The 25,522-nt window shown below is 38.8% G+C and overlaps 3 protein-coding genes across 9 annotated transcripts; 2 read left to right on the forward strand and 1 right to left on the reverse strand.

Annotated features, from left to right (window-relative positions):
• The first annotated feature begins 714 nt into the window (after nucleotides 1-714).
• tdo2a (tryptophan 2,3-dioxygenase a) lies at nucleotides 715-7,286 on the forward strand. Its single transcript, XM_049751272.1, has 12 exons — nucleotides 715-860; nucleotides 941-1,046; nucleotides 1,132-1,222; nucleotides 2,973-3,043; nucleotides 3,416-3,543; nucleotides 3,621-3,807; nucleotides 4,975-5,082; nucleotides 5,168-5,279; nucleotides 5,375-5,432; nucleotides 5,582-5,661; nucleotides 5,888-5,978; nucleotides 6,459-7,286. Exons 1-12 carry the CDS (start codon nucleotides 826-828, stop codon nucleotides 6,610-6,612), a joined length of 1,221 nt encoding a protein of 406 aa, XP_049607229.1. The 5' UTR covers nucleotides 715-825; the 3' UTR covers nucleotides 6,613-7,286.
• On the reverse strand, nucleotides 7,277-17,410 carry ctso (cathepsin O). 6 transcript variants are annotated; one of them, XM_049751329.2, is made up of 9 exons: nucleotides 15,287-15,570; nucleotides 13,765-13,870; nucleotides 13,483-13,607; nucleotides 13,201-13,239; nucleotides 11,985-12,152; nucleotides 10,057-10,178; nucleotides 8,971-9,134; nucleotides 7,485-7,577; nucleotides 7,277-7,346 (listed from the first exon to the last, which is right to left on the reverse strand). In XM_049751329.2, the coding sequence occupies exons 1-9, from the start codon at nucleotides 15,476-15,478 to the stop codon at nucleotides 7,312-7,314; spliced, it is 1,044 nt and encodes a 347-aa protein (XP_049607286.1). In that variant the 5' UTR covers nucleotides 15,479-15,570; the 3' UTR covers nucleotides 7,277-7,311. The 6 variants fall into 6 exon arrangements, with proteins under 6 accessions (XP_049607286.1, XP_068508710.1, XP_049607277.1 ...); XM_068652609.1 differs by lacking the exon at nucleotides 15,287-15,570 and adding an exon at nucleotides 17,266-17,410 and having other exon boundaries at nucleotides 7,277-7,577; XM_049751320.2 differs by having other exon boundaries at nucleotides 7,277-7,577; nucleotides 15,287-15,571.
• asb5a (ankyrin repeat and SOCS box containing 5a) lies at nucleotides 15,314-25,522 on the forward strand. Of its 2 annotated transcripts, none has more exons than XM_049751297.1 (9): nucleotides 15,314-15,463; nucleotides 16,535-16,609; nucleotides 17,274-17,510; nucleotides 19,826-19,905; nucleotides 21,516-21,623; nucleotides 21,692-21,842; nucleotides 23,578-23,712; nucleotides 24,844-25,035; nucleotides 25,101-25,522. In XM_049751297.1, exons 2-9 carry the CDS (start codon nucleotides 16,564-16,566, stop codon nucleotides 25,226-25,228), a joined length of 1,077 nt encoding a protein of 358 aa, XP_049607254.1. In that variant the 5' UTR covers nucleotides 15,314-15,463; nucleotides 16,535-16,563; the 3' UTR covers nucleotides 25,229-25,522. The 2 variants fall into 2 exon arrangements, with proteins under 2 accessions (XP_049607254.1, XP_068508701.1); XM_068652600.1 differs by having other exon boundaries at nucleotides 15,417-15,463; nucleotides 17,185-17,510.

Genomic DNA, 25,522 nt, shown 5'->3' on the forward strand with positions numbered 1-25,522 from the left:
TCAAGTTAACGCATACAACAATAAATATAGTATTAATGTTTTTGTGGCAGCCGTGTCTCAGGCAGTCGAGCGGGTTGTTCAAAAACTGGAGGGTCGGCGATTTGAACCCAGCTCTGACCGAGTCACGTGTCATTGTGTCCTTACCTTAAATACACAACATAGCCCCCTTGTTCATTCTGGTGCATCTACAAAAATGTTCACTGATCTACACTGCCCTCATTAAATAAACAAAAATAAAATCACTGGCAGACATTTGTCAGTTTTACAATACTTTGTTCTATAAGATTTGTTAAAACTTTAAAACCCGAGAGAAAAACTGCCTTATTTTTCTCCCTTTTTCCCTCGCAGATATACAAGTTTCTCACCCTATCTCTAAGGGAGAGCCCGGACACCCTGCGTAGGAAACTCACTAATTTTTGTATGTTTAAACTTATTCCTTTGGGCTCTCATGGAGAAATAATTGTGCACATGACTTCTTGTAAGACAATTTTGATACAAATTTTGATATTTGTTTCAGTGTGTTCTGTTTTTGTGAGTAGTGAAAGTATATATAAGTAAAAGTAAAAGCTACAAGTTCCTCACGATTTTGTTTTTTACTGATATGATGGCATCCTGTGACCACGCCTTAAAACCAGTCATACAAAGTCCACACAATCATGGTTGGGTTCAAGGTAAACAAACCGAAGGCGTAGCACATGACGATGAGTAGCCTCACCTCTGATTGGATGACGCCGATCTTTAAAAACATGCAATACAATGAAAACAATTTTAGTACATGTTGACCTTTCCAAGAGTGTTATTAGTTGGAACTGATTTGTACAAGTCATGAGCGGATGCCCGTATTTTGAGAGGAAACATTTGTAAGTTCATTCTTTTTACTATTAATGATAGAAGATGTGCATGTAATATTGATTAGTTAATTGTTTTGGTTTGTTATCAGGTTGTTTGGAAACCAGCTTCTGGAGCAAAAAGAAGAGCAAGATGCCTCTCAGGGCGGCGTCAACAAGGCCAGTAAAGGAGGTATAATCTATGGAGACTATCTCAAGGTACAATAACACCACCTGTTACATTGCACTTTTTGATACGTTTAAAAATTTCCAAGAATTTTGTTTGTGGTTTTTCCCCCTGCAGCTGGATAAAATTGTGACAGCCCAGGTGCTACAAAGCGAGCTGAAGGGCAACAAGATCCACGATGAGCACCTCTTCATCGTCACACATCAAGGTAAACGGCATGTTACTAACTTTGAGGGAACTAAATTTCTCCAGCACTTTGTAGCAAACCTACCCTTAGGGAGGGTTTGTAGTAGTTTGCACATAGCGATGTTCTAGACACTTTTAAGTTATAAAGGACTTGTCACAATTTTCAACATTAGTTACTTCGGCATTTTTACATATGTTCAAATGAGGCTTTTTTTTTTATTTAAAAAATACAAAGCCAGGTAAGATTTTTAATTGGATATAATACACATTTTTCCCTAAAATGTCATAATTCATTAAATTGACCATTACTTAAAATGAAGTTGCCATTGAAAAAATACATTGTTTTAGAATTTAAAAATACCACAGTTAAAATTGATTTAAATCAATAAAAATGGCATTACATATATAGAAATATCACATAATAAAAATGGCATGACATAACTAAAAATACAAAAACGTATAATAATTAAAATAACAAAATAAGATTTTAGTAAAAAATAATTAAGGCAAATGTAATTAAATGATTTAAAAAATAACGTTAATTAAATATCATTCATTAAATGAAAAGTTTTAATCATACCAACAACCAAAAATGTGAATGAACAAAAATGCTGTTAAATGAAATTGTAATTAAATTGCATCACTTAAAAATTAAAAATAACAGTAAATGGATATGGAATAAATTAATGGATAAAATTTTGTAAAAATATAGCACTGAATTCATTACCATAACTTAAAATGCTATTACAATTAAAATGTCATAAAAAAATTAATTCATTCATCTGAAACACTTTTTGTCACGACGATCATGGGGGTTCTGAAACTTATCCAGGCAGTGTTTGTGCAGGTTATTTTGAAAAGCGTCATTAAAAACTTTAAATACATTAATTGGTTTATTTTAAATTATATCCTACTACCGACTATATCCTACTATTCTAATAATTCGACTACCGCCAGGCTGCACGGTAGTCGAATTATTAGAATGTTCGTTTTACAGTGCAAAGTCTGTGGATTCTACTAATTCAGGCTATAGCCTTCCTATTTGGAGTTCATTCTCCCGTGCCTGTGTGGGTTTTTATTGGGTACTCCGGTTGCCTCCCTTATTCCAAAAACATGATTGGTATCTTAATTGGGCACTCTAAATTGTCAATAGTGTAATAATGTGATAGTGAGTATGAATGGTTGTTTGTTTATATGTATCTTGTGAGTGGCAACCGGTTCAGGGTGCACCCATCCTACAACTTGAAGTCAGATGGAATAGGCCCTAGTGACCCCTGTAATGAAAAAGCATTATAGAAAATGGATGGATTGCGTCAGGCTGAAACCTCATCATAGGCTCATAGGCTCAAACCATGCTCTTTCGCACCTCTACTGAAAAGTGCTGATTAGTACAAGAGCTCTTGCCTGACGCCAGTGATATATTTCGTAATGAGTTGCTGTTAAAAGTTGCTAACATTTTTGTTCAGACGTCAAAGCCAAATATAAGGCTTAAGGAAGCCTCATCCTGCTACTGTATGTCCATCTTTGAACATTTTTAATAACACACAGTAATGGTCGATAACCACTGACTAGTGATGTGGGCACCTGTGAGAAAAATGCCTCATTCACTCGTAGAATAAATTTTGTCCAATCAAATTGTTGATGAGAACTCAGTGCTGCATAACTGCTGCCTGTCTTTTAGCCATGTCTTGATTTATTGCATTATATTATACAGTAACTATTTTATAAACTCTGATAAAATGTCTCAAAGTGTGCTTTGTATTTCATTGCAGCTTATGAGCTGTGGTTTAAACAGATTCTGTTCGAGCTGGATTCAGTGCGGCAAATCTTCATTAATGGACACGTGAGTCACATTCATCACATTACATGATTAATACCAGTCCGCTTCTTCCTGCTGTTGTGTGAAAGTCAACCATATCAAATCCAATTCAAGCTGCAGCAAACAATTAACCTTGTTTGTTGTCCATTGATCCATGAATTGTTTTCTCAATTAACATTTGGCTCTTTCATGTTGGAAAATGTTCCCAAATGTCAGTTGGTGTTTGCAGATATTTATCTTTCAATTAAAGGTATAAAAAGTCCAAGCTGATGAATTGATGATTAGAACTGCGGCTTGATTAATCCCTTTACTGACATTCTTACTTATTTACACTTTATATACGTTTTGAGTAAGAGGGGAAAAAAATAAAATTGAAAACATGTCTTCTGCATGCAGGTGCGAGATGAACGCAACATGCTCAAAGTCAATACTCGCATTCACCGGATCGTGATAATCTTCAAACTGCTGGTCGAGCAGTTTGCTGTTCTGGAGACAATGACAGCCTTAGATTTTTTTGACTTCAGGTTTGACAATTGACAAGCAATTTTCCCTCAGTTATCCGCACAGTATGCTTACTTCTTGTTGTTGATTTTGCATGTAGGGAATATCTGTCTCCAGCTTCTGGCTTCCAAAGCCTTCAGTTTCGGCTCTTGGAGAACAAAATTGGGGTCCCTGACAACTTGAGGGTGCCATACAATAGACAGCACTACCGCGACATCTTCAAAGGTCAGGAAGGCGAGTTGCTGCTCGCCACGGAGAAAGAGCCCACACTCTTGAAACTGGTTGAGGTAAAGAAAAAGACTAAATGTCATAGTTAACACATACTATATCCATCCATCAATCTATTATCTTAACAACTTATCCTCACGGGGTCACGGGAACGCTGAAGCCTATAGTAAACACATAGGTATATGATTAACATGACTCCAGTGAATTTGGCTGGCTATTCAATTACTAGAATGGACATGCGTCATTTGACCACAATCAATAAAGCAGTACCACTGATTTGTCGTGGAGTTGTTGGAGGTAACGGTAGTAGTAGTAGTAGTAGTAGTAGTAGTAGTAGGAGTAGTAGTAGTAGTAGTAGTAGTAGTAGTAGTAGGAGTAGTAGTAGTAGAAGTAGTATAATAACAAATGATCTGATTATTTACTTGATATGCAGGATATCCATCTAAAGGTCTCTATTTTAGTTCATGCTTTGTTTTCTTTAGTTAGACAACTCTGCACACGACCACAATCACTGGGATGCACGTGGTACGAGAGGTGGTTGTAAATGTACTTGGACTGTTTGTAATAGTGGAATTAGTAGTCTTAGTCATAGTAGGAAATAGCGCAATAGGATGAAGGTGGTAAAAGGAGCAGTAGTCGTATTAGAATTGGTGTTGGTTGTGGTAGTTGGACCTGTAGTATTAGGATTGGTGATATTAGAAGTAGGAGTGACAGTTGCAGTAGTAGTGGTGGCAACCCTGGTTACAATAGTATGCTACTAGCAGTTTTAGCAAAAGCAGTAGTAATAGTAATTGTAGTAGTAGTTGTAGTAGTAGTGGTAGTTGTAGGAGTGGTAGTTGTAACAACAGTAGTAATAGTAGATATGGTGGTGGTGACTACTAGTAGCAAGAGGGGGAGCAGGAGGAGTGGTGGTCCAGTAGTTTTTTTTTTTCGTTTTAGTAATCTTAAGCAGATACAGGTTTTAGGGAAATATTTCGAAGAACCTCTCAATGATCTGCAGCTGCTCAGTCCAGAGCATGTAAATAAAGTGTTTTGATGACAAAATGTCCATGGGCTTTAAATGATTTCAGTCATTTACTGAGGAGGTGTTTGGTCAGTCTCTTCTTAAAGACGTGAATACCCTTAGTAGTGATAGTGATAGCAGTAGTACTAGTACTTTCATTCGACAGGAATTAATAATTGAAAATATGACATTCTGGAAATAACATGAAACACTGTCTTTAAAGGAGTGGCTGGAGAGAACGCCTGGCCTGGAAACAGATGGCTTCAACTTCTGGGAAAGCCTGCAGAGCAACATATTTAATGGCCTTGATAAGGAAAAGCAAAATATTGAGGTAAGATAATAACACTAATGAAACAACTCTTAATTGGCATTTAGACTAGATTTAAAGTGATGGGAGTAATGTTTGTGTTCCATAGCAAATGCCTGACTGCGATGACAAAGAGGAGATGATGGCTGAGTTGCTGAAGCAGAAAGAAGTGTTCACTTCTTTGTTTGATGTTAAGCGTCATGAGCATCTGCTTAGTAAAGGTCGGTGAATTCCTGCACAACTCGCACATTGAATTCAAATCACATTTTGAAATGTGGCAGCAGTGGCTCACTGATGCTACTTTGTCCCCAACAAGGTGAGAGACGGCTGTCTTACAAAGCTCTTCAAGGCGCTCTCATGATCTACTTCTACAGGTAGCTCCACACCTGCACCTTAGACCGTTAGCAGTGGTAGCAGAGGTCGTGTGTGCATGTGTGTGCGTGCGTGTGTGTGCGCTTACAATTAGACCACGCAGGCATTCACTTTGTCAATAACGTCGCTCGTTGCTGTCTGTTCAACTTAGAGAGGAGCCTAGGTTCCAGGTACCTTTCCAGCTGCTCAACTCCCTCATGGATATCGACATGCTCATGACAAAATGGAGATGTGAGTATGTGGATGTCACACCAGTACAGAGCCATGATGGAATGTTTGGCCCTAGGCCTCAGCGCACTAACAGGGAAGTTTGCCCAGCTAAAAAGTTAGTCAGAAGCCTTTGGGAAGCTGCTCCACTCCCACTCAATACATTTTTACTCACCCCTGCTCTTTCACTTGTGGATCAATTATTGACGTCTCACTTTTTCTTCTTCTATTTCCGTCGGGGTTGTTGCAGACAATCACGTATGCATGGTGCACCGGATGATTGGCAGCAAGGCGGGCACGGGGGGCTCGTCTGGGTACCACTACCTGAGATCCACCGTAAGGTATTGTCTATATGTGTATTTCAAGGCTGCATTGAAGAGCAAGCGAGATGCGCAATATAACTCTATTCCTCTAGGTGTAATTTGTCTCAATACTCAAGTCCATATATCTGTCTACTATAGCCTGGCAACTTTGGAGCACATTTGTGGCTCTGCCAGAGCAGGCACGGTGCTGCTCTGGGTCTGGGGGTGTGCTATAACACCATCAGAAATATATGTTGCAACGAAAAGGCCCTTCCAGTGTTTTAAAATATTGATTATTTAAGTAAGTTTAAAAACATTCAAAAGTTCACAATTCTGTTCCAATTACTGGTAAATCTCTATCAATGTTTGTGTTGTACCCGTACCCTGTGTGGGGGTTTATTTAATTTCACTTTAGGTGGTCACTTGTATTGTGCTTTACCATTTTGCCATTTTATGATTTAACACACACACACACACATGTCGGCTACCATCCTTACACACGTTTTGCTTTCCTTACAGTGACCGCTACAAGGTTTTCGTGGACTTCTTCAACCTGGCCACATTTCTGGTACCTCGCCACTGGGTGCCCAAATTGAACCCAAATGTCCACACTTTCGTTTACACTGCCGAGTGCTGCGACAGCTCCTACTGCAGCAGCGAGGACTCAGACTAACGACGTACAGGAACACCAAATGAAACGAAACAAACAAAAAAAAAAACAATAGCACTTATCTTGTTTCTACTTCCTCACAACCGCTGTGTTGTCCAAAAAACACACTTCCACCTTGCACCAACGAAAAGCCTTATTTTGTCAACTTTAATACTCGCTAAGGACATGGCTATCCCGTGAGGATGTAAATACAATGAATATGAATGAGAATAATGATGCTCAGCATCTGAACCAATTTGCACAGCATGGAAATCAAGAAAATACGTGTACATAATGTTGATATGATATACACTCACAAGACGACGTAACATTAAAGTACGCCGGCACCAAAAAGAAGAATTCAATATAACTCACTTGAACAAAATGTTCAATATTCTGGATCATATTTTCTGATACTTTGGTTGCTTTATTTGGTGACACAAGGGGCAAAATATTAGAAACATCTCTCAAAATATGACACCACTTTGAGACAACCACTAGCAAAGGAGCACACAGGAATGTGGTGAGTGCTACAGTTTGATATATGCTTGCTTAAATATTGTATATTTTTTTATCCAGTGACTAATATAATCTTTGCATATGGAGCTGTGCAATTTGCTAATATTGATTGTACATAGTATTTGTCCTAAGTATTAAGTGTTTGTGCATGCCTAAATAAAACCCAGCATTGACGCTCATGTAAAGTGATTTATTTGCATCACATCAAACCAACACAGCCGCCACAGAATCTGCGATGCCTGGCAACACATGAGGCAAAGAGAATATTAATGTCGATGCCATGGGGGTGGATGGCCCGCGCAACAGACACTCTATTAAAAGCAGGTATGAATGTAAAAATTAAGATGGAAATAAACACAGGGATGCTTTACACTCACCGCAAAGGTTGCTGCCAATTTTGACATAAACGTAACCCTCTTTTCCCCACTCAGTGCCCCATGAGTTTTGCACTATCCAGAAGGGAATCTCCCCTACCAAAAAAAAAAAAAAAAACCACACAAGCAAATGGAATTTAGAAACTAAAGAACGTAACTTGACTTAGAAGCTTAAACGGCTGTACAAATAAGTCAGTGGCAATAATTGGCAAACATACACAAAGGCCGCATCCATATGCACTGTGAAAGAAATGAAAAACTGCTGGCAGTCCTGACAGAGGTGGCACATCCTTTACCTATCGCAAAAGGTTACATTGTTTAATTTTGTAGGGAGGCAGCACGGTGAAGCACTGGTTAGCACGTCCGCCTCACAGTTCAGTTCAGTTCGATTCCACCTCTGACCCTCCCTGTGCGGAGTTTGCCGTGCAGGCATGATTTTTCCCCGGGGACTCTGGTTTCCTCCCACGTCCGAAAAACATGCATGGTAGGCTGATTGAGCGCTCCAAATTGCCCGTAGGTGAGAATGCGAGTTCGGATGGTTTCAGTTCAGGGTGTCCCCTGCCTACTACTTACAGGAATTCTCAACAATTCTCTCAGGCTAATTTTAGGCATTCCTTGTTTGTTTAGTTCATGGATTTAGTTTTTGTTAGGCTACGGTACAAGCACGGGATGAGTACATTTGAACTCAAGTTGAGCTGCACTGGGGTAAAAACCAGACGCTGGTAAAATGTCAAATTAAGAAAAGCTGCAAATTACCTCTGAAAGAATAATAAAATTTGAAGGTAGAAAAGGTAGAAGTTGAAAGTCCTTCTGAAAAGGGACTTTGCAAGGTGTTCCCAGCGTATCCTCAGATATTGTTTGGAGCTATTTGTTACGGTTAGGGTCATATATCGGTTCTGGTCTGGTCGGTCGTTCCTCCCTTATACACCCTTCCAGGTCTCACTGACACTGACCTGTGCGACCATAAAAATTCACCAGCAGATCAAGGGAGTCCTCTCACCGTTGGCAAAACCAGAGTAGATGACAGTCCAACCCCCCTCTAAAAGTGATACCAGAACTCAAGCCATGTGTTGAGTTGAGCCCAACTATATCTAGTGAAAACTTCTCAACCTTGCACACTAGCTCAAAATCCTTACCTGTTAGAGAAGTGACATTCTATGTCCCTCAAGCCAGCTTTTGTAACCTCCACCCACAGTCAGGGAGTGTTGCATCTTGCCATGTTGCCTCTTTAGGCTGTATCTGGGCCACATGGGTGCTTTCGACATGGGTGAAGGGACATAGAGCCTCAGACAAGTTAACTGACTTAACTCCAACGATCATTGGGACAGACAAATCCCTCCACCATGAAAAGATTACTTTACAGGGATAGGGGGAGTGATAAACATCTATTAGAAATATGTTGTTGTTGTTGTTGTTCTTGTTTCTCGTTGATAATGACTTTGCATCATTTTTTACACAGAAAACTTGTCGTAGGTTTTGTTTGGCTTACCTGTGGCGTCATAGCCCACCACCAACACAGCATGGTTGGGCCAGCGACTGGAGCAGTGGTGCTGGATGATTCCTCCCAAGTAGTCCTGCCAGCTGACCGCGTCCACAACGACAGACAGAGGACCTTTCTCTACCAGCTCTGCCTTCATTGCCTCCTCTTGACCACTAGCGGAGGCAGAAGAGCAGAAACATCAGTGCAGCGGAAAGGAAGACTAGACAAGTAAGGGAGAGATTGGTCAATGGACAGACAGACAGCTGGACGGATGAATGGAGGGATGAATAGCCATCCATTCATTTTCTGGTTTTCTGGTTCATTCAAATACTCTTTTTACTGAGTGATCTACAGTTGGCGCTTACTTAATTGCTGTTTTCCTTCGGTATATTCAAGCATCTAAAGTTAGTATATTAATACAAAAGACTGATTCAGATTTTTTACCAATAAAAATTGTTTTCTAAAGTAGTTTCTTCAATCTTAGGTGCATACAACAAAACATATTTAGTCATTCAAAATAATAAACTAATCCATCCATCTAATAGAAATAAAACATGCTTTGATTGCTTCAGGGTTTTATAAACTAGTACAAACTTGTTTTGCATTTCATCAAAAATGCCATACTTTATAAAAGTAGCTGTAAAAAAATGAGAAATCAAACAAATGTTTTGTATGCATTGGTTCAAAGTAATAAATAATTATGAATAGAAAAGATGATTAGAATTATTTATTTCACTACAAAATAAAATTGTCTACCATCTGTAATTAATGTAAACATTGATCTAATACTCTGTGGCTTAAATTTTGTTGTTTAGATTATTTAGATATTTTTCCAATATGTATTTTCTTTTATATCAACAAGGAATTATCCTCCAACAATTATTTATGAAGTGTTGTGAACCTATGTCTTGTTCTGACCAGTGTGCAACAGAGCAATCAGTATCTATGTTGACACAGCAAACATGACATGTTCCTGACCCTCTTCCGTCCTTGAACTTTACATGATTTCATTTTTGAATAAGTGTGTGTTAATTTTTAAGCTTTTACTGCCTACACGCTGCAGAGGGGAACATTTTTTTTTTTTTTTTTTTTTACCTGAAGTCATATGAAGTGAAGTTCCTCAAGGTGACGCCCCTTTTAAGACTGGAGAAGAAGTGACACATTCCATTCTTGGCCTTGTAGGGGTACTCAGATTGTGGCACCAGGCTCACTCTGGTCTACAGATAATGTTAAAGGAATATAATATAATGACGCACTCTTGTGTTGTGAGTGACATGATTTAACAATAGATGGCCTCCTTGTCTATTTGTGAATTGTCTTCAAAATGGCTGTTTCAAGTGAAAATGGCCGGTCTTTTCAAGTGTGTGTTCTTGAGACTTTAGTCTAATTCTTTTTCTACTCATGTCTACTAAACGTCATGGTGCTAAGTGCATTAGCTTTTCTTTCTTACCAGCCGCAGTGGCTAATGGTTTCCCAGAGCATAGAGCACTCCCACTTCCACTCGCGTTCTTATTTTGAAACTCAAAAATGCACCACTTTTGCACACCAACTAACACTACCCTGAGCGTGACCACAAGGCAATGGGTTGAAGAATGAATGTCACATAATCACTCAAACCAATTTCATAAAAAATACAATGGCCAACGTCATTGACACACAAATCTGCTGAAGCCAGTGTAAATCATGTCAATTTGATTCTTCCAGCAAAATTATCGAAATTTCAAAAAACATTTAAGGTACACAAATGATTAACATGTCCTTAAACAATAAATGACTGTGACCTTTTTTACATTCCTCATTGCAGACAGTTGCTCACAGACAGATGGCCCACAGACCGAATGCTTCATGGCACGTTTTAGAAGAGGAAGTGTTGAGGAGGCTTACGCTGATTTAATTTGAGGGGACACAGCTGGTCCATTGTACATCTGACTCCGGATTAAACATGCTGCCTGAATACGCATAACGCTTTTATTTCACAAATCAATCTGCGGACCACATGCATGAACTTTGCAAGGAGAGTAATCCATATGGCTCACTGATCAAAGATGATCTGCTAAAAGGGGTTAGCTGGAGTTGATTTGTCACTAACCACAGCTAAAAATCAATCAAAATCTTGGTGGGTTTACTGACAAACTGACCCCAAAATGAAAAACAAATGTGCACCACAGACTGTGCAGATTTTTCTTTTGTTTTGTTTGTTGTTTGTAGTGTTGTTGCTCTACTTGAAAGAGAGTCTCAGCTGAAATAGAAGATCTGTAGGTTGGAGTCGACAAGTCAATTAACACTGACTGCGGTGCGTCGGTGGAACGTCGGCGCTGTTCGCTAGCCTTCACCCATTTTTATCCACCTCAGGCGACGGCCATTTTGCCACTTACTGTCGCCTGAAAATGACATCACAGTTGCTCAGGTCTCAGGCAACAACTAATCAAGGCTCAACAAATTTCTGAAGCTGAGGTGGAGTCTGCCTATTTAATTCATATTCCACAAACAAAACATTAATCAGAACAATGTGTTTCGACTAGTTGGGCTGCACAGACCACATTATTATATTTTTGGGCCGACGTCCTGTTTAAACCAAAATGACAGATCCTGTGTCTTCTCTTGTTCTCCTGTGGGATGGATTTTTAAAAGGTTTAGTCTAGAGAATGGCTTGAAACTTAAAGTTCACATAATTGGCCCAACCCTCAACAAACCATGGCTTCAAACCAAAATGGAAGATTCTCTCTTGCATTTACAGGCATGGCTCCTTTAGAGTGTTTTAGGGTTTCTACTAATAACTAAGACTAAAAATTAATGTTCCTAAATTTCTGGCTTGTAGGGTTGAAATTTGGATTTTGCATGATCGGCCAGAATGATCCGGAAATGGACACAATCAACCATACTGAATGACTTCCTTTGATTTTTACAGCATGGCTTCTTCAGACCTATTTGTGGATCTATTCATGATATACGCGCTTACAAAATTTCATATTTCTTGCAAACCGTCTTTGGGCGCTAAATTTCTTTTCTAAATTTCAAAGTACCGTCTGTAACCAGAGGAGAGCTTTGGCTGGGGAGCCTCCTTTGCAGCCTCCATTTTGAAAGCAGCAATCGATGACTTGCTGCACGCTGAGCTCCTGCAGCGGCGCTCCTGCGATGGCGTTGGCCGCTTGCATGGCGCCCACCACGCTAAATGCCCAGCAGCTACCACACTGGAAAAAAATGAATGATTGAGAAAAGCTAAAGTTCAAACTCCTGAGGGACGTATTACTCCAAATCTGGTCCTTAATGACCATCTTCGCCAGCAGAAAAACATTTTTCTTATCCCACCACCTTTCCAAAATTAGCTTCCTCATGACTTTGTGAAGGAGACCGGGACAAAGACAGTTCATTTGAATGCATGAGGCTGTCTCTGCCGGTGCCGCCCTGCTGGTCAAATAATTGCCCTAATTTATCCTCAAAAAGCAGTCTATTATCAGACACACTGCTCTTAGTTGATGGACACAAAATCATTGTGAAATAACTCAAAAACCATCTTGAACCTTCTTCCAAGACTTTTTATATTTGACCCAGCAGGGATGGTTTTATGGTCCCATCTCCTGAGGGGAAGTGCCTTTTGTAGTTATTAATATTTCACTAATTCATTAATAATGTTTCAAGTTATTTCACTCATTTAACAGGCTGAGCATCAATTCAAACACTCCCAACAGCTAAAGTCGCTACAATAGAAAGAGAAGTCGACCTACCCACCAAAATGAAAAGTTAAAAAACTGAGCGTGTACAGTGTCTGCCTATGAGGCTGTAGTTTGTAGTGTGTAGAGTGTACCCTCCCTGCCGCCCTTGGACAGTCAAGATAGCCTCCAGCACGCCCGCTACCCTCGTGAGGATAAGCACAGATGAATGAATGAATTAATGAATGAATGAATGACATCTCATAAATAGTAGATTTTTAATAAGATGTGACGTCAAGCACATTCTCGTGTTAGCTCATTTCAAAGAGTCACGAACAAAAGCTATTATTTGTTGAAATGGATTCTACAAATTAAAGTTCTTTAAATTAAACCAAATTTACAATGAATTAATGTATAAATTTGACCCCATCCATCCATCCATCCATTTTTAACACTGCTTATCCTGTTCAGGGTCATGGGGTGCTGGAGTATATCCCTGTTGACATAGAGCAAAAAGCAGGCGACACCCTGAACTGCTCATCAGCCAGTCACAGGACACATATGGAGACAAACAGTCAGTCACACTTACATGCACACTGTCACTGAGGAGGAATCGATCCCACACTGCCTGCACAAACGTCAGACGTATGTAACCCTAGACTATCAGCGACTCACTTAATTCATATTAATAAAATACAATTACAGTAACTTCACATTTTAATTAAAGACATTACAACTATATTAAAAGGAAAATAAATAACATAAAAAGGCTGTATCTCCAAAGTTGTTTCTCATGTTCGAGCCCAAAAACAATTGTATTTAATTTTATATTTTTTGGGCTAAAAATACATCTCTCAATGTTCCATCTTACCGCTTGCTGGTTCTGGACCGGCGCCACCACCGCTCGGTCCCTCCAGTCAAATTTGGCCGGCAGCTCTTTTGTCTTGGTTCCAAGGAATGGTGGAGCTCGCTCAGAGATTGATCCCAAGTACAAATCTGCCGAGAACAAAGAATTCAACGTCCAGTCCAGATGGAGAACATGTAAAGCAGATACAAATCAAGGCAATTCTCTCTCAAATAGCACTGGTAGAAACACAAATTTTGGACTGACATGCTAGTAATTTGAACAGTAAGAACAGTAAGTTCATCCTACCACGGAATTCCTCAGGTGAGAGGGAGGAGAAGTGATTGATTCCATACTTAGCAGACTGAGGTTGTGTAGTAAATGAGTTGAGGTACGCATGACGCTCTGTAGAATCCTGGATTGTCCAAACAACCAAAAATAACACACGCACGCACGCGCCCGCACACACACACACACACACACACACATACAAAAATCTCTGTCAATTTGTACTGAGCATTGTAGTTTATGAAAGTCAAAAATGCTAACTTATTTAATGCCGTGGCTGTTTTGAATTCATTGAAAACTTAATATGTGAAGCAGAAGTGCATCCATATGTAATACCCAATGAAAAAATTACTATATGAGCTTTTCAAAATAGAAGCTCCTTTTGGGGCTTTGAGCGTGAGTGAGATTGAGCAGTTGACAAAAGCTGTGGCACTGCCAAACCATGCCAATACAGGTTATAGATATACTATAAAAATAATATATTGTATTGGCGTAAGATTTCTTGTGTCCATAAATGGTCAATTTCATTTTTTTTCCCCCAAATCACTGCGACTGGCATTTGCCAGTGTTGTATTTTTAGCACGTCACTGACCAATTGAAAGTAACAAATGGCTTGGAAACAAATCTATTTACTCTCTTGGACACTTTAACTGTCTGAGAAATGCTATAAAACAATCGATATAGATGCTTTTTAGACAATAACAAAAGAAAATAGATACATTTAAGTAAGTCTGTTTTGTTGAGAACCAATGACTGTAAATAGGATCAGCCACAAATTTGTGTGCATATAATTCCCATGTATTACACAATGTGCCAGAAGTACAAAAAAAAAAAAAGACTTTATGTTGCAGCACGAGTTGATGTGTAGTGAAATGCTGAAATGCTATAAAACAATCAATATGGATGCTTTTCAGACAATAACAAAAGATAATAGATACATGTAATTAAGTCTGTTTTGCTGAAGGGAGTTAGCATCAGCCACAAATTTGTGTCCAGATTAATTCCCATGTATTACACAATGCGCCAGTAAAGAAAAAGTTAAAAATATATATATATATGATTTTATGTTGCAGCACGAGTTGATGTGTGGTGTTCAGTCAGCGACTCGTCACCAATTTTAATTTTGTTGTCATGTACCTCCATTAGTCTTGCCATATATTTTAATTCTATTTAGAAATTAACACTTGATGACTTGAAGTTTAACCTAAATACAACAAATAAAAACTCTAGATTTGTGAGGAAAAAAAAACAATGTATCTTATTCATTGTTCTATTTAAATAAACTAGTAAAGAAGTTATTGAATACCAGCGAATTAACAATAAAAGTTTAGGCAGGATATTAAAGAAAAAAATCTTTATACATACAGACACTGAAAGGTGGACTATTGCGCTAAACATATCATTATTGCACTTTAAACGTTTTATTACCGTTTTTACGATTTAAATCCAAAAGTAAAAACGTGCACCTGCCTTCTCTATTTCCGGATTGTACCTGAGGGGCGTGGTCTCTAATGACGCACGGTACGCGTTTCTTATTTCTTACCTGAAAACAGCGATTGTAGCTCTCAAACCCGCCTTTACTTTCGTACATGAGGTGGCCGCAACATCCAATTGGAGTAAAATCACCCGTCAGATTCTTCAGTTCTTCGTCAGAACTCGCGTTTTTGCAACACAGCGGAGCGACGACGGCGACAACTGTCGCCATGGCAACAGTATACAGGTAGCACTGATTCATTTTAGTTCCAGAAATGTTCGCGTGAAGATAACGTCACTTTGAACAAACGCGGAAGTGGGAATACCGAGAAAGGTAAACTTGATGATGAGTGGACGTGGCGGCCTTCCTCCTAACGGACACTAGAGGGAGACATTGCTAGAAATGTATCTTTGGAAATGTGGTTTCTTTTTTGTCTTTGGAGAGAATTGTCAGATATTCCTGAGGAAAAACAATTCATACATTTTCAAGAGTAGTATATGTACCGTAGCACACTTAGACTTGGATGTATTTATTCATTCCTTGGAATTACTTCCTCAAGAAATTCTGGTTCCAGTAGAATATTGCAAATTTCATTCATTTCATAAGTTTATTGAGCAACCCAATCTACCAAACAAAACATCAATATATGAAAACAACAGTTCTTTTTGTGGTCACATGAATGACAAAGAGGAGAATAATAAATAAAGTGCATAGCAATAAATAAAGTGTAGAGCAATAAATAAATAATAATAAATAATAATCGTCAAGTAATAAAGTATTGAAGGTAACTGCACTTGGGTATGCCCATTATGTCCTATCAGCTCCTTACTCCAATTCTGGAGTTGTACAGTTTGGTGGCATGAGGAAATTGCTTTTGTTTTAAGAAATGTTGCAAATTTAGGAAAATAATGGCATAAAAAAATCAATTATAATTTAATGAAAGCCTGCCCTGCGATTGACTGTCAACCGGTCCAGGGTGTACCCCGCCTACTGCCCGATGACTACTAGGATAGGCTCCAGCACGCCCGCGACCCCCGTGGGGGCAAGCTGTATAGAAAATGGATGGATGGGTGAATGAAAGCTGAAAAAAAAAATATTTTTGTCAGTCATCAATATTAGTTCAACTTCATATTTATGTTTTGGTGATTTATGATTCTTCTGAATACCTAATTTTACAGAAATGTATACGTATATATTTTTTCTCAGATGTCATCTGAGAATTTTAATTTCTCAGATGTTTTGCCAAGTATAATGATTGTGATGAGATATAATACACTTTTAAACACAGCTGAATTTCTATTGTCTTCTCTTTAATAGAATGGATCTCGATCTGTAGTATCATTTGGATGCTTGAAGGAAAAGAGATTAACTGGGATTTGAGAAAAAAAAAAGGTCAGTGCAATATTAGGCTGAGTCCAAACAGGCCTTACGTCTATGGGGATGGCTAGCATGACGTCACTAGTTGTCGGCATGTCGGTTGTTCTCATGTCAAAGGCGTTGCTGGTGACATGTAAAGGTATCACAAAAAATGTGTAACTCGACCCCCTATATTTCACCATGAAAAAAAGCCAGTTCAAAGTGGGACCCAGTCCCAATGAATGGAAAAAGCTTGAATCACAAACATAAGTGGCAAATTTGTGAAGACGGGTCATTTCCGACCCACTAGTGGTGTACCTGTAACCCAGTGTTGTTGATCAAACTCAAACACAACGGTTGCGTTATGAAATCAATCAATTTTGTTCAATGGTGTGGGCCGGGCATCTTTTACCCAACTGATGCTTTAAAGAATTTCACCAAATGGTTGGTAAAAATGACCCAACTTCTGATCCATCAGTGTCAACCCAGCAGTTGAATTAGAAAATTGACCTAACAGATGTAAGGGTGTGTTGTGTTGTGGTATGTTATTATTGTAACACACAAGGTATTATTATCAATCCCCCGCCTTCTCTCCCTCCCATCAATAACAGTGTTGTAGTCGCACTCAGTCTCTGCAACAGCTGCAGGGAATTTTTTCCACCACCCCCCCTCTCAGTGTGTCCTGCCCTCACCATGACAGAAGCCGAGGAAATGTCCGAGGCAGCGCAGCAGCTGGCGGGCAGCACCGCCACGGGTGACAACAAGCCCTTCGCAGCCCAGTTGTCCAACGTCTACCTCAGCATCTTGGCGCTGTTCTGCTTCAAGCTCTTCGTCAAGATCTCCCTCAATCTGCTCACCTACTTCTACATCATCCGCGGGAACCGCAAGGAGGCGGCCCGGATATCCGCCGAGTTTTACGACTACACCCAGCAACGCGGTGAGTGAATGAAGCTTTAAATTTGAGAAGCTCAGCGCACAGCGGCGGCATGTCCTGATGACACGGCCACCAAGTTGCAAACCAGACAAATTCTATTTAATTTGACATTACAGACATTTCATTAATTTCGCATTAGAGTGATCCCAAACTGCGTTGTAATCATCTTAATGTCAACTGCACATTCATTACTGTGGCAAGGCAGTACAAGTTTGGCAGCTCCTTTTCTCTCATGTATTATTAGAACGCAGTCAGCACCCACCCACCCACGCGCACGCACGCACGCACGCACGCACACACACACGCAAACACACACGCACACACACGCGCACACACACACACACGCACACACACACACACACACACACACACACACACACACACACACACACACACACACACACACACACACACACACACACACACACACACACACACACACACACACACACTCACTGGCCTAGTTTCCATTCCCAGCATTGGCAGTGAAACCCCCTTACCACTCAATGGCAACAGACAACATTCTTAGGGCAATATGATCACATATTCGATAAAGAAGAAAAAAAGTTATATATGTTTTAGGGAAAACGCCACGTTTGCAAGTTCTAATATATTTGGAGGGGGCGAGTGGTATATCAAGAAAATGGTTGTATATTTCTTTATTTTCAAGAATTTGTGTATTTTCAAAACTAAAACTAATCCATTTTGGCCATTTGGCTGCCTCACAGTGCAGAGGTGGTGGGTTCAATTCCAGCTCTGGCCTTGGAGTTTGTATCTCCCTGTGCTTGCGTGGGTTTTCTCCGGGTACTATGGTTTCAAAAACATGCATGGTAGGCCAATTGAACACTCCAGATTGTCCGTAGGTGTGAGCGCGAAGGGTTGTTTATCCATGTGTGCCCTGTGATTTGCTGTCAACCAGTTGAGGGTGTCCCCCTGCCTCCCTCCCAAATTTAGCTGGGATAGGCTCCAGTTTCATCCTCATGAGGAAAAGCGGTTCAGTTAATGGATGGATGAATGTGGTATAGTCTCCAAAAGTTGTATATATTTAGGGGGAAAATGCACATTTACATAAAGAAGTAAGATTTTTGAAGAAAACTTATATTTTCACATAAAATGTTTTTTTAAGTCAAATTTATTTATATAGCCCTTGATCACAAACACGTCTCAAAGGGCTTTGATTTTTAAGTAATTTTAAAACATGATGTTTTAGTTAAAAGATGCTTTATTTTCAAGTGTTGTACATTGTTATTGAAATTAATCTTTTTTATTTTAAAAGTTTAAATTTTCATTTGTATTTTATACTGTCCAAAGAAATGCAGAAAAAATATGGTCTATTCACAAATTGTCTTTTCTCAAAAGAAAAGAAACAAGCTGCTTAGTTTCAGGACCCCCCCCCCAAAAAAAAATAAGTATTATTAATGACATCTTATGTTTTTAATTTTTAAAAAGTGGTTTATTTTAGTATTGTTTTTTTATGTTTATTAGGGGTATACCATATTTTTAATTTAAAAAATAATTAATTTTCAATTTGGAAGTCATATTTTTTAACCCTCTCAGGCTCAAATTAACCTTTAGTCACAGGAAAAATATGATATATTAAGTCTTGAGCAAGGCCTGGATAAGATTAATCATCATCCGGGACCTCAGTGTCACTGACTGCATGTATGTTATGAATTCCAACATGAAGGTTGTTTAGATTAGGTCTTGCTATTGCTATGAGTGGCTCATCATCATCAGGGCTGAAGTCAGACTCATGTGCTTCAGAAATGTACTCAATGTCTGAATCACCAACTTCATTTGATTATGCAAAATATAAATAAGTAGATAAGTAAAATCAAGCTTTTAAGATCAAATAGGATTATTTTTTAATCACAAATTTATTTTAACTGTACATCCATCCATCTATCCATCCAGCTGAAGAGCTGTATGAATAATTTTACCTTTCAAAAGGTTTTGTGTCACTCTGGTAACACATCAGGTGTATCGAGTAGAGTGTCTGCTGCGTGTATTCAGGCATGTTGACATTTGTATCACTTATGCTTGATTATTTTCCTACATCAATGAAGCGTAATTGCATATTGAGTGTTCCAACTGAGCGTAGTAAACACCTAAATTGTGTACAAATGCTTACATTCACCTTAGCAATTAACCTTGTTATCTTATTTTAGCACTATTACCTGTGCGATGTAGCGTAACATGATTAGCCGGTGCACTAAACACCTTGTGTGTTGTAAAGGACCCTCAGCGGGCGTGTTCATGGCTGACTAATGAATCATTGAATGAACTGTCCACCGCTCTAATGAACAAACCGCCCACAGGATCCTGGACGGACCGCTCACCACTTCACGACGCCGCCAGTCAGGGTCGCCTCCTCGCTCTCAGGACCCTCATTGCGCAGGTGAGGAGGAGTTGGGGTCTCACATTAATTGGTATATATCTATAGGCAGGACTACCCAAAAAGTATGGAAACGCATGAAGCATTTAATTATATAAGGCGTTTGGCATGGGCCGTGGATGAGCACTTTCAGTTAAGCAACTCAAAACTAGAGTGGGATAACTCCATTGGTGTTTTTTTTTTTTTTTAAGAAATCACATCTTAGTTCCAGTTTTGTAATTAGTGGCAATATTTTTTCACACTGTGCCAACTTCCATTTCCAACACGGCCACACCCATAACCAGGCATCACTTCCTACAAAAAAAATCTTCCCAGAAAAAAGAGATTTAGAGATTGCCACAAGACTCAGAAAGTAAGTCTTGCTCCATCTTGAGGGCCAGTGTAGCAGCACGTCAGTATAAAATAATATTATGAATCATCTTTCAAGAAATAGTGATACATTTGATGGGTGTTTGAACTTAGACCACTCGTGCATTTGCAGTCAACATTTTTGTTTAATCCCAGTTGTTTCTTTTCTTTCAGGCAGCCCACATGATACTGACCAGGATTCAACCAATGAAATGGAAGATGATGACAATACTTCAGTTGTGGCTAAAATCTAAAAGTCCAAAATAATTAGATCTGGCAAAAGGCCGAAATCTGAGGAAAACCACAACTTCTAAAATAATAAACGAGCATACAAACGAAAAGCATCCAGAAGAAATGTGAGAAATGATGATATTACAAGACATTCCGTTTTGGGTCAGAAACACAATTCATTGCCATCTAAATCATTTAGCTAAAACTAAAAGTTAAATCACTACACTGCAAAATGACAAAAATGGAGTTACCCCACTATAGGTGTCAGTGGCGATATTGAAGTTGTAGGTCAGGAATCCAGAAAATAGGGTAGTTTGGGGTTGGGAAATTAACTTTGTTATTTTATTGAAATGTTAGATTCAATAAACTGTATTATTTTTAAAGGCATGTGTTAAATGAAAAAATAATTTGTGTTTGTATAGTTTTTTTTCTAGAAAAAAATATTAAGGAGAATTGTAAATTCTCAAGGAAAATTATGTTGAAGAAAAAAGTTATAACGTAATTACATGTGAGAAAAGGTAGATATAAATACATTTATATTTTCATATGTATATGCATATTTTCTTCAATGGTTGTAAACTAGCTTGAGAAAATATTTTTGTTCTCATAAATTTATGTTCTCTAAAAAAATAAAATCAAATACTATTTTACAAAAGGGATTAAAAAAAATACAACTTTTTAATTTTTAAATTAACCCAAACATTTAATGACGATTTTTTTTACATTTAATTATTTTTAAAATGTCATTTTGTAAAAGAAAGCTATTTTCAATTTATCTTTTTTTTTAAATATTCTATTTGAGGGAGGCCCGAGTAAATCAGTTTGTGGGTACATTATACTAATGTCATGATAATCTCAGGATATAGTACAGTAAAGTGGATTGATAGAAAATGCAGAATAGAACATCTCATCTTTATTTTCTTTTAATCAGAGGCACTTCAATAATACCTGGTGGCATTCCCAATTAACATGAGTTTGTGCTTTAAAGATTGGGAAACAACAAACTAAATGTTTGTGTGCGTGTGTACATTCAGGGTCACAACGTTAACAGCGTGACCATCGACCATGTTACCCCTCTCCATGAAGCCTGCCTTGGAGACCACGCACCCTGCACCAGAGCCCTCGTCGACGCCGGCGCCGACGTCGGTGACTTTTTCAAAAAACAGTGATGTCAACCACTTTCCCGGCAATAATATAAGGGTGTCTGCAGGTCAACGCCTTGACGGTCGATGGCGCCACACCACTGTTGAATGCCTGCGCGGTGGGCAGTGCGGCGTGCACTGAAGTCCTCCTGGAAAACGGCGCCAGGGCTCAGAGCCTCGCCCACCAGCCATCACCCATCCACGAAGCCACACGAAGAGGTCAGTATGTTTTGCTCAGTATTTTTAGTACAGTAATCCCTTGCCAGTCCGTACCTAACCTTTTGCGACTTCACTAATTCATGGATTTTTATAAGAAATTAATGGGAAAAATAATTAGCTAGACTAACCGACAGAGAGTGACAGGATAACAACGTTTAAATACGTTTTATTTTATTTGCTGTAAAGGTACAATACATGCACAGAACTGTGTGGAAATGGTTATTTAGGGAATGGGAAAGGTTTATGTAGCGTACAAGTATTGGGGAGGGTTTATAAAGTCTTAATGTAGTGTACAAATACATAAATATATTTCTATTTTGCAAATTTTCGCGTGGGTAGTTCTGGAACGCATCTTCCGCAATAAAAGAGGGATCACTGTATAGTTATTCAGTTTCCAAAAACAATGTTTATTTAGAGAAAAAGTTGTCTATTTCCCAAACCATTTTGTTATATTTATTTTTTGAGAAAAAAAAACACCAGGATATTTTTGATTAAAAAAAATCTGGTAATTTTGATTTGAGAAATATAGCTAAGATTATTTTGTAAGTATATTTTCTAGAGTCCTATATTTTGTAATATATATGAATAAGTATATTTTTAAGGGGAAAAAGAAAAAAAATGTACCGTAATTTTCGGACTATAAGTCGCACCGGAGTATAAATCGCACCACCCATAAAATGCACAATACAGTGAAAAAAACATATATAAGTCGCACTTTTGGGGCAAATTTATTTGTCAAAATCCAACACCAAGAACAGACATGAACCAGCAACAACAGGCTAAACGATACGGTATGCTAACGTGACATATACACAAACGAGGAGCTGAGAACAGGCCTGAGTAACATTCAGAGTTATTCAAATAAGTATTACATAAATAACACGTTTATCAAACCATCTGTGTCACTCCAATTCATTAAATCCATCGATCGTCCTTTATGTAAACAATGCCGCGTATGCGCCGCATATGCCCCGCTGACGTCGGACTCGTAAGTCGCATTTCTAATTATTCCACAGACCCATATAACGATATATAAAGTATATTTCAAATAACTATCATATAACAACATTATCAAACCATCTGTGTCACTCCTAATCATTAAATCCATCGATCAAATTCCTCGTCCTTAATGTCAACAACGCCGCGTGCGCGCCGCACAGATCTAGTATACAACTATATTGTAGCGTTAACAAAGTACCAGGAAACACATGGGTTTAGTAAACGGCTCTTTATTTAACAAAACAAGAGTTCAACGACCCAACAACTACTGAACTGTAACGATAAAAACGGTTGCTACACGAAATAAAATATATCAAATAACTATAACATAAATACGTTTTTCAAACCTTGTGTCACTCCAAATCATTAAATCCTTCAAACTTGGGGCCCTTCGTCATCTTCGTCATCCCGTGATGGAATCCTTTGTCCTTATGTAAAGAACCGCCGCGCTGCTGACGTCACTTGCAGGTCAAATGACAGTAATCCCTTGCTACATCGCGGTTCGTTTATCGCGGTTTCACTACATCACAGATTTTTGAATTTTGAAAATTTGCGAAAAAATTCACATATAAGTCGCTCCTGAGTATAAGTCGCCCCCCCACCCAAACTATGAAAAAAAAACGCGACTTATAGTCCGAAAATTATGGTACATAGCATTTCCAAGGAAAAAAAAACAAAACAAAAAAGCATATATTTCTGAGGAAAAAATTGAATTTCCCACCTGACCTCCGTCAAGGTCATTGTGCTTGCGTAGACGTTCTGCTGACGTGGGGTGCGGATGTAGACATGGACACCCCTCACTTGGGCACGCCGCTCTACACGGCTTGCGTCTGCCAGGAGCTGGAATGTGCCAGGAAGCTTCTCAGGGAAGGTATGTTAAGTCCTGGGGAGTCTTTTAGGATTTCTCAACATTCTAAATTGCAACACAGTTTTTGTTTTCATGACGGGCATGAGATCAATGCTTTTCTTTCCATAATTTCATCATTGCTGTTCTTGCCTAAAAGGTCCAGAATTTCTCAGCCCGTTTGTCTATTTACAAACCAAACAAACTCTTAAAGTTTGAGTTCACTTCTTTCCAGCATGCATGAATACATCAAGGCCTGACAATTATTGCTTTTTCATCAATGTGACCTTGTCTAAAAACCCTTCTTTATTTTCTTGTATTTTTGAACCCGTCATTGTTTCAAGAACAATGTCATGACATCATTCCTTTTAAATCTCTGATTTTGCATTTTTTGTCTTGTTAAAATAGTTCACAGTGCATCCAATAAGTGTTTTTGGGCTGTTAATGCGTAGAATTTACCATCCATCTCTGGTAAATGTGAACATTGGAGGTGTTTAAATATCATCCATGTGTGATATTTACCAGTGCAATTGTCTTGAGGCTGACACAAAAATGGCGTCCGAAACATTATTAGAGGTGGAAAATTCTTAAATCTAGTGAGTGCCGGTCTCAACATGAACTGCAGTTTGCTATTCACAAATTCACATACTATTTGAGTTGAACTCACTTATTGGGGAAATTTGGGCTCTTTCCGTAACAACCTAAAATACCAAAAGATGGTGCCAGAGTTTTGGCTCGTGGGAATGTCGTAATTGGTGTCAAGGAACTACTGTGGGATAAACACTGCTGTGAAAAGCAACAATCTGCATGTAATTCATTCCACCCTCCCACTAAAAGGTTAATATATATGCCAGAAGATGACGGTGAAGCTCTTGTATTGGTTAAGGTCTGACTAAATGAAGCTCCTCCCCTCTTTTAAGCATTAAAGATATTTGTCCATGATGAAGGTGCTAAGTTTAGCTTGGTTTGTCAGCAGACGTTTCTTCGCCAAATGCCACACATACACTTTTGGTGTATTTCATTGAAATCAAGTCATCTGTCAACCAATTATTTTGGGGGTCATGTAAAAAAATCTTGAAATGATGTTTAACCTTAGTATTTATAAGCATATTCACTGGTGTTTGACCGTACGTGACATACTTTGTGTTTTCCTTTCAGGCGCTAATGTTCAAAAAGGCAGATCCCTGGACTCGCCTTTGCATGCAGCGGCAGAGAAAGACTGCACTGCAATTGTAAAGTTGCTGCTTGACTTTGGCGCCGATATCAATGCCCGAGACGGTGAGTGTCGACGACCAGTGGATGTGGCCCCGCCCAGCAGCTTCACGGAAGGCCTCCTGCTCCTCTACGAAGGTAAAGTTGTACTTGTCTGGTTTATGAATTAAACTCCTTTCATAATGATTTTTTCCATTTTGTAGCCATGCCTCGAATGCTGATTCAGCTATGCCGCCAGTGCATTAGGGCGTACATCGGCCGGGACAGACTGCACCTCCTCTGTCATCTGCCCCTGCCGGGTCGAATCAGGAACTTCCTACAATACCAGTGATAATGGGAAAAATGACTTTTTAATAGGTTGTATGCAAATAATCGAGTCTCTGAAGTGCCTATCCACCCAAGTAAATCTTTTGCGAGCTGCCTATTTCGCAAAAAAAAAAAAAAAAATGGGAGTGACCCAGTACCATATGCAACCTGCAGTAAATTATGATGACTGGTGATGAATAGCCTTTGTAAAAAATTCACAAAATGTACTTTGAAAAATGTTATTGTACGTTATTACGTTTATTTCTTCTTTGTAGACCGTTGAAAACTCAATAAAACACTTTATTTTATAGACTGATAA

This window comes from Syngnathus scovelli, chromosome 1 (genome assembly GCF_024217435.2).
Source record: "Syngnathus scovelli strain Florida chromosome 1, RoL_Ssco_1.2, whole genome shotgun sequence".
In the NCBI taxonomy this organism is placed as follows: domain Eukaryota; kingdom Metazoa; phylum Chordata; class Actinopteri; order Syngnathiformes; family Syngnathidae; genus Syngnathus; species Syngnathus scovelli.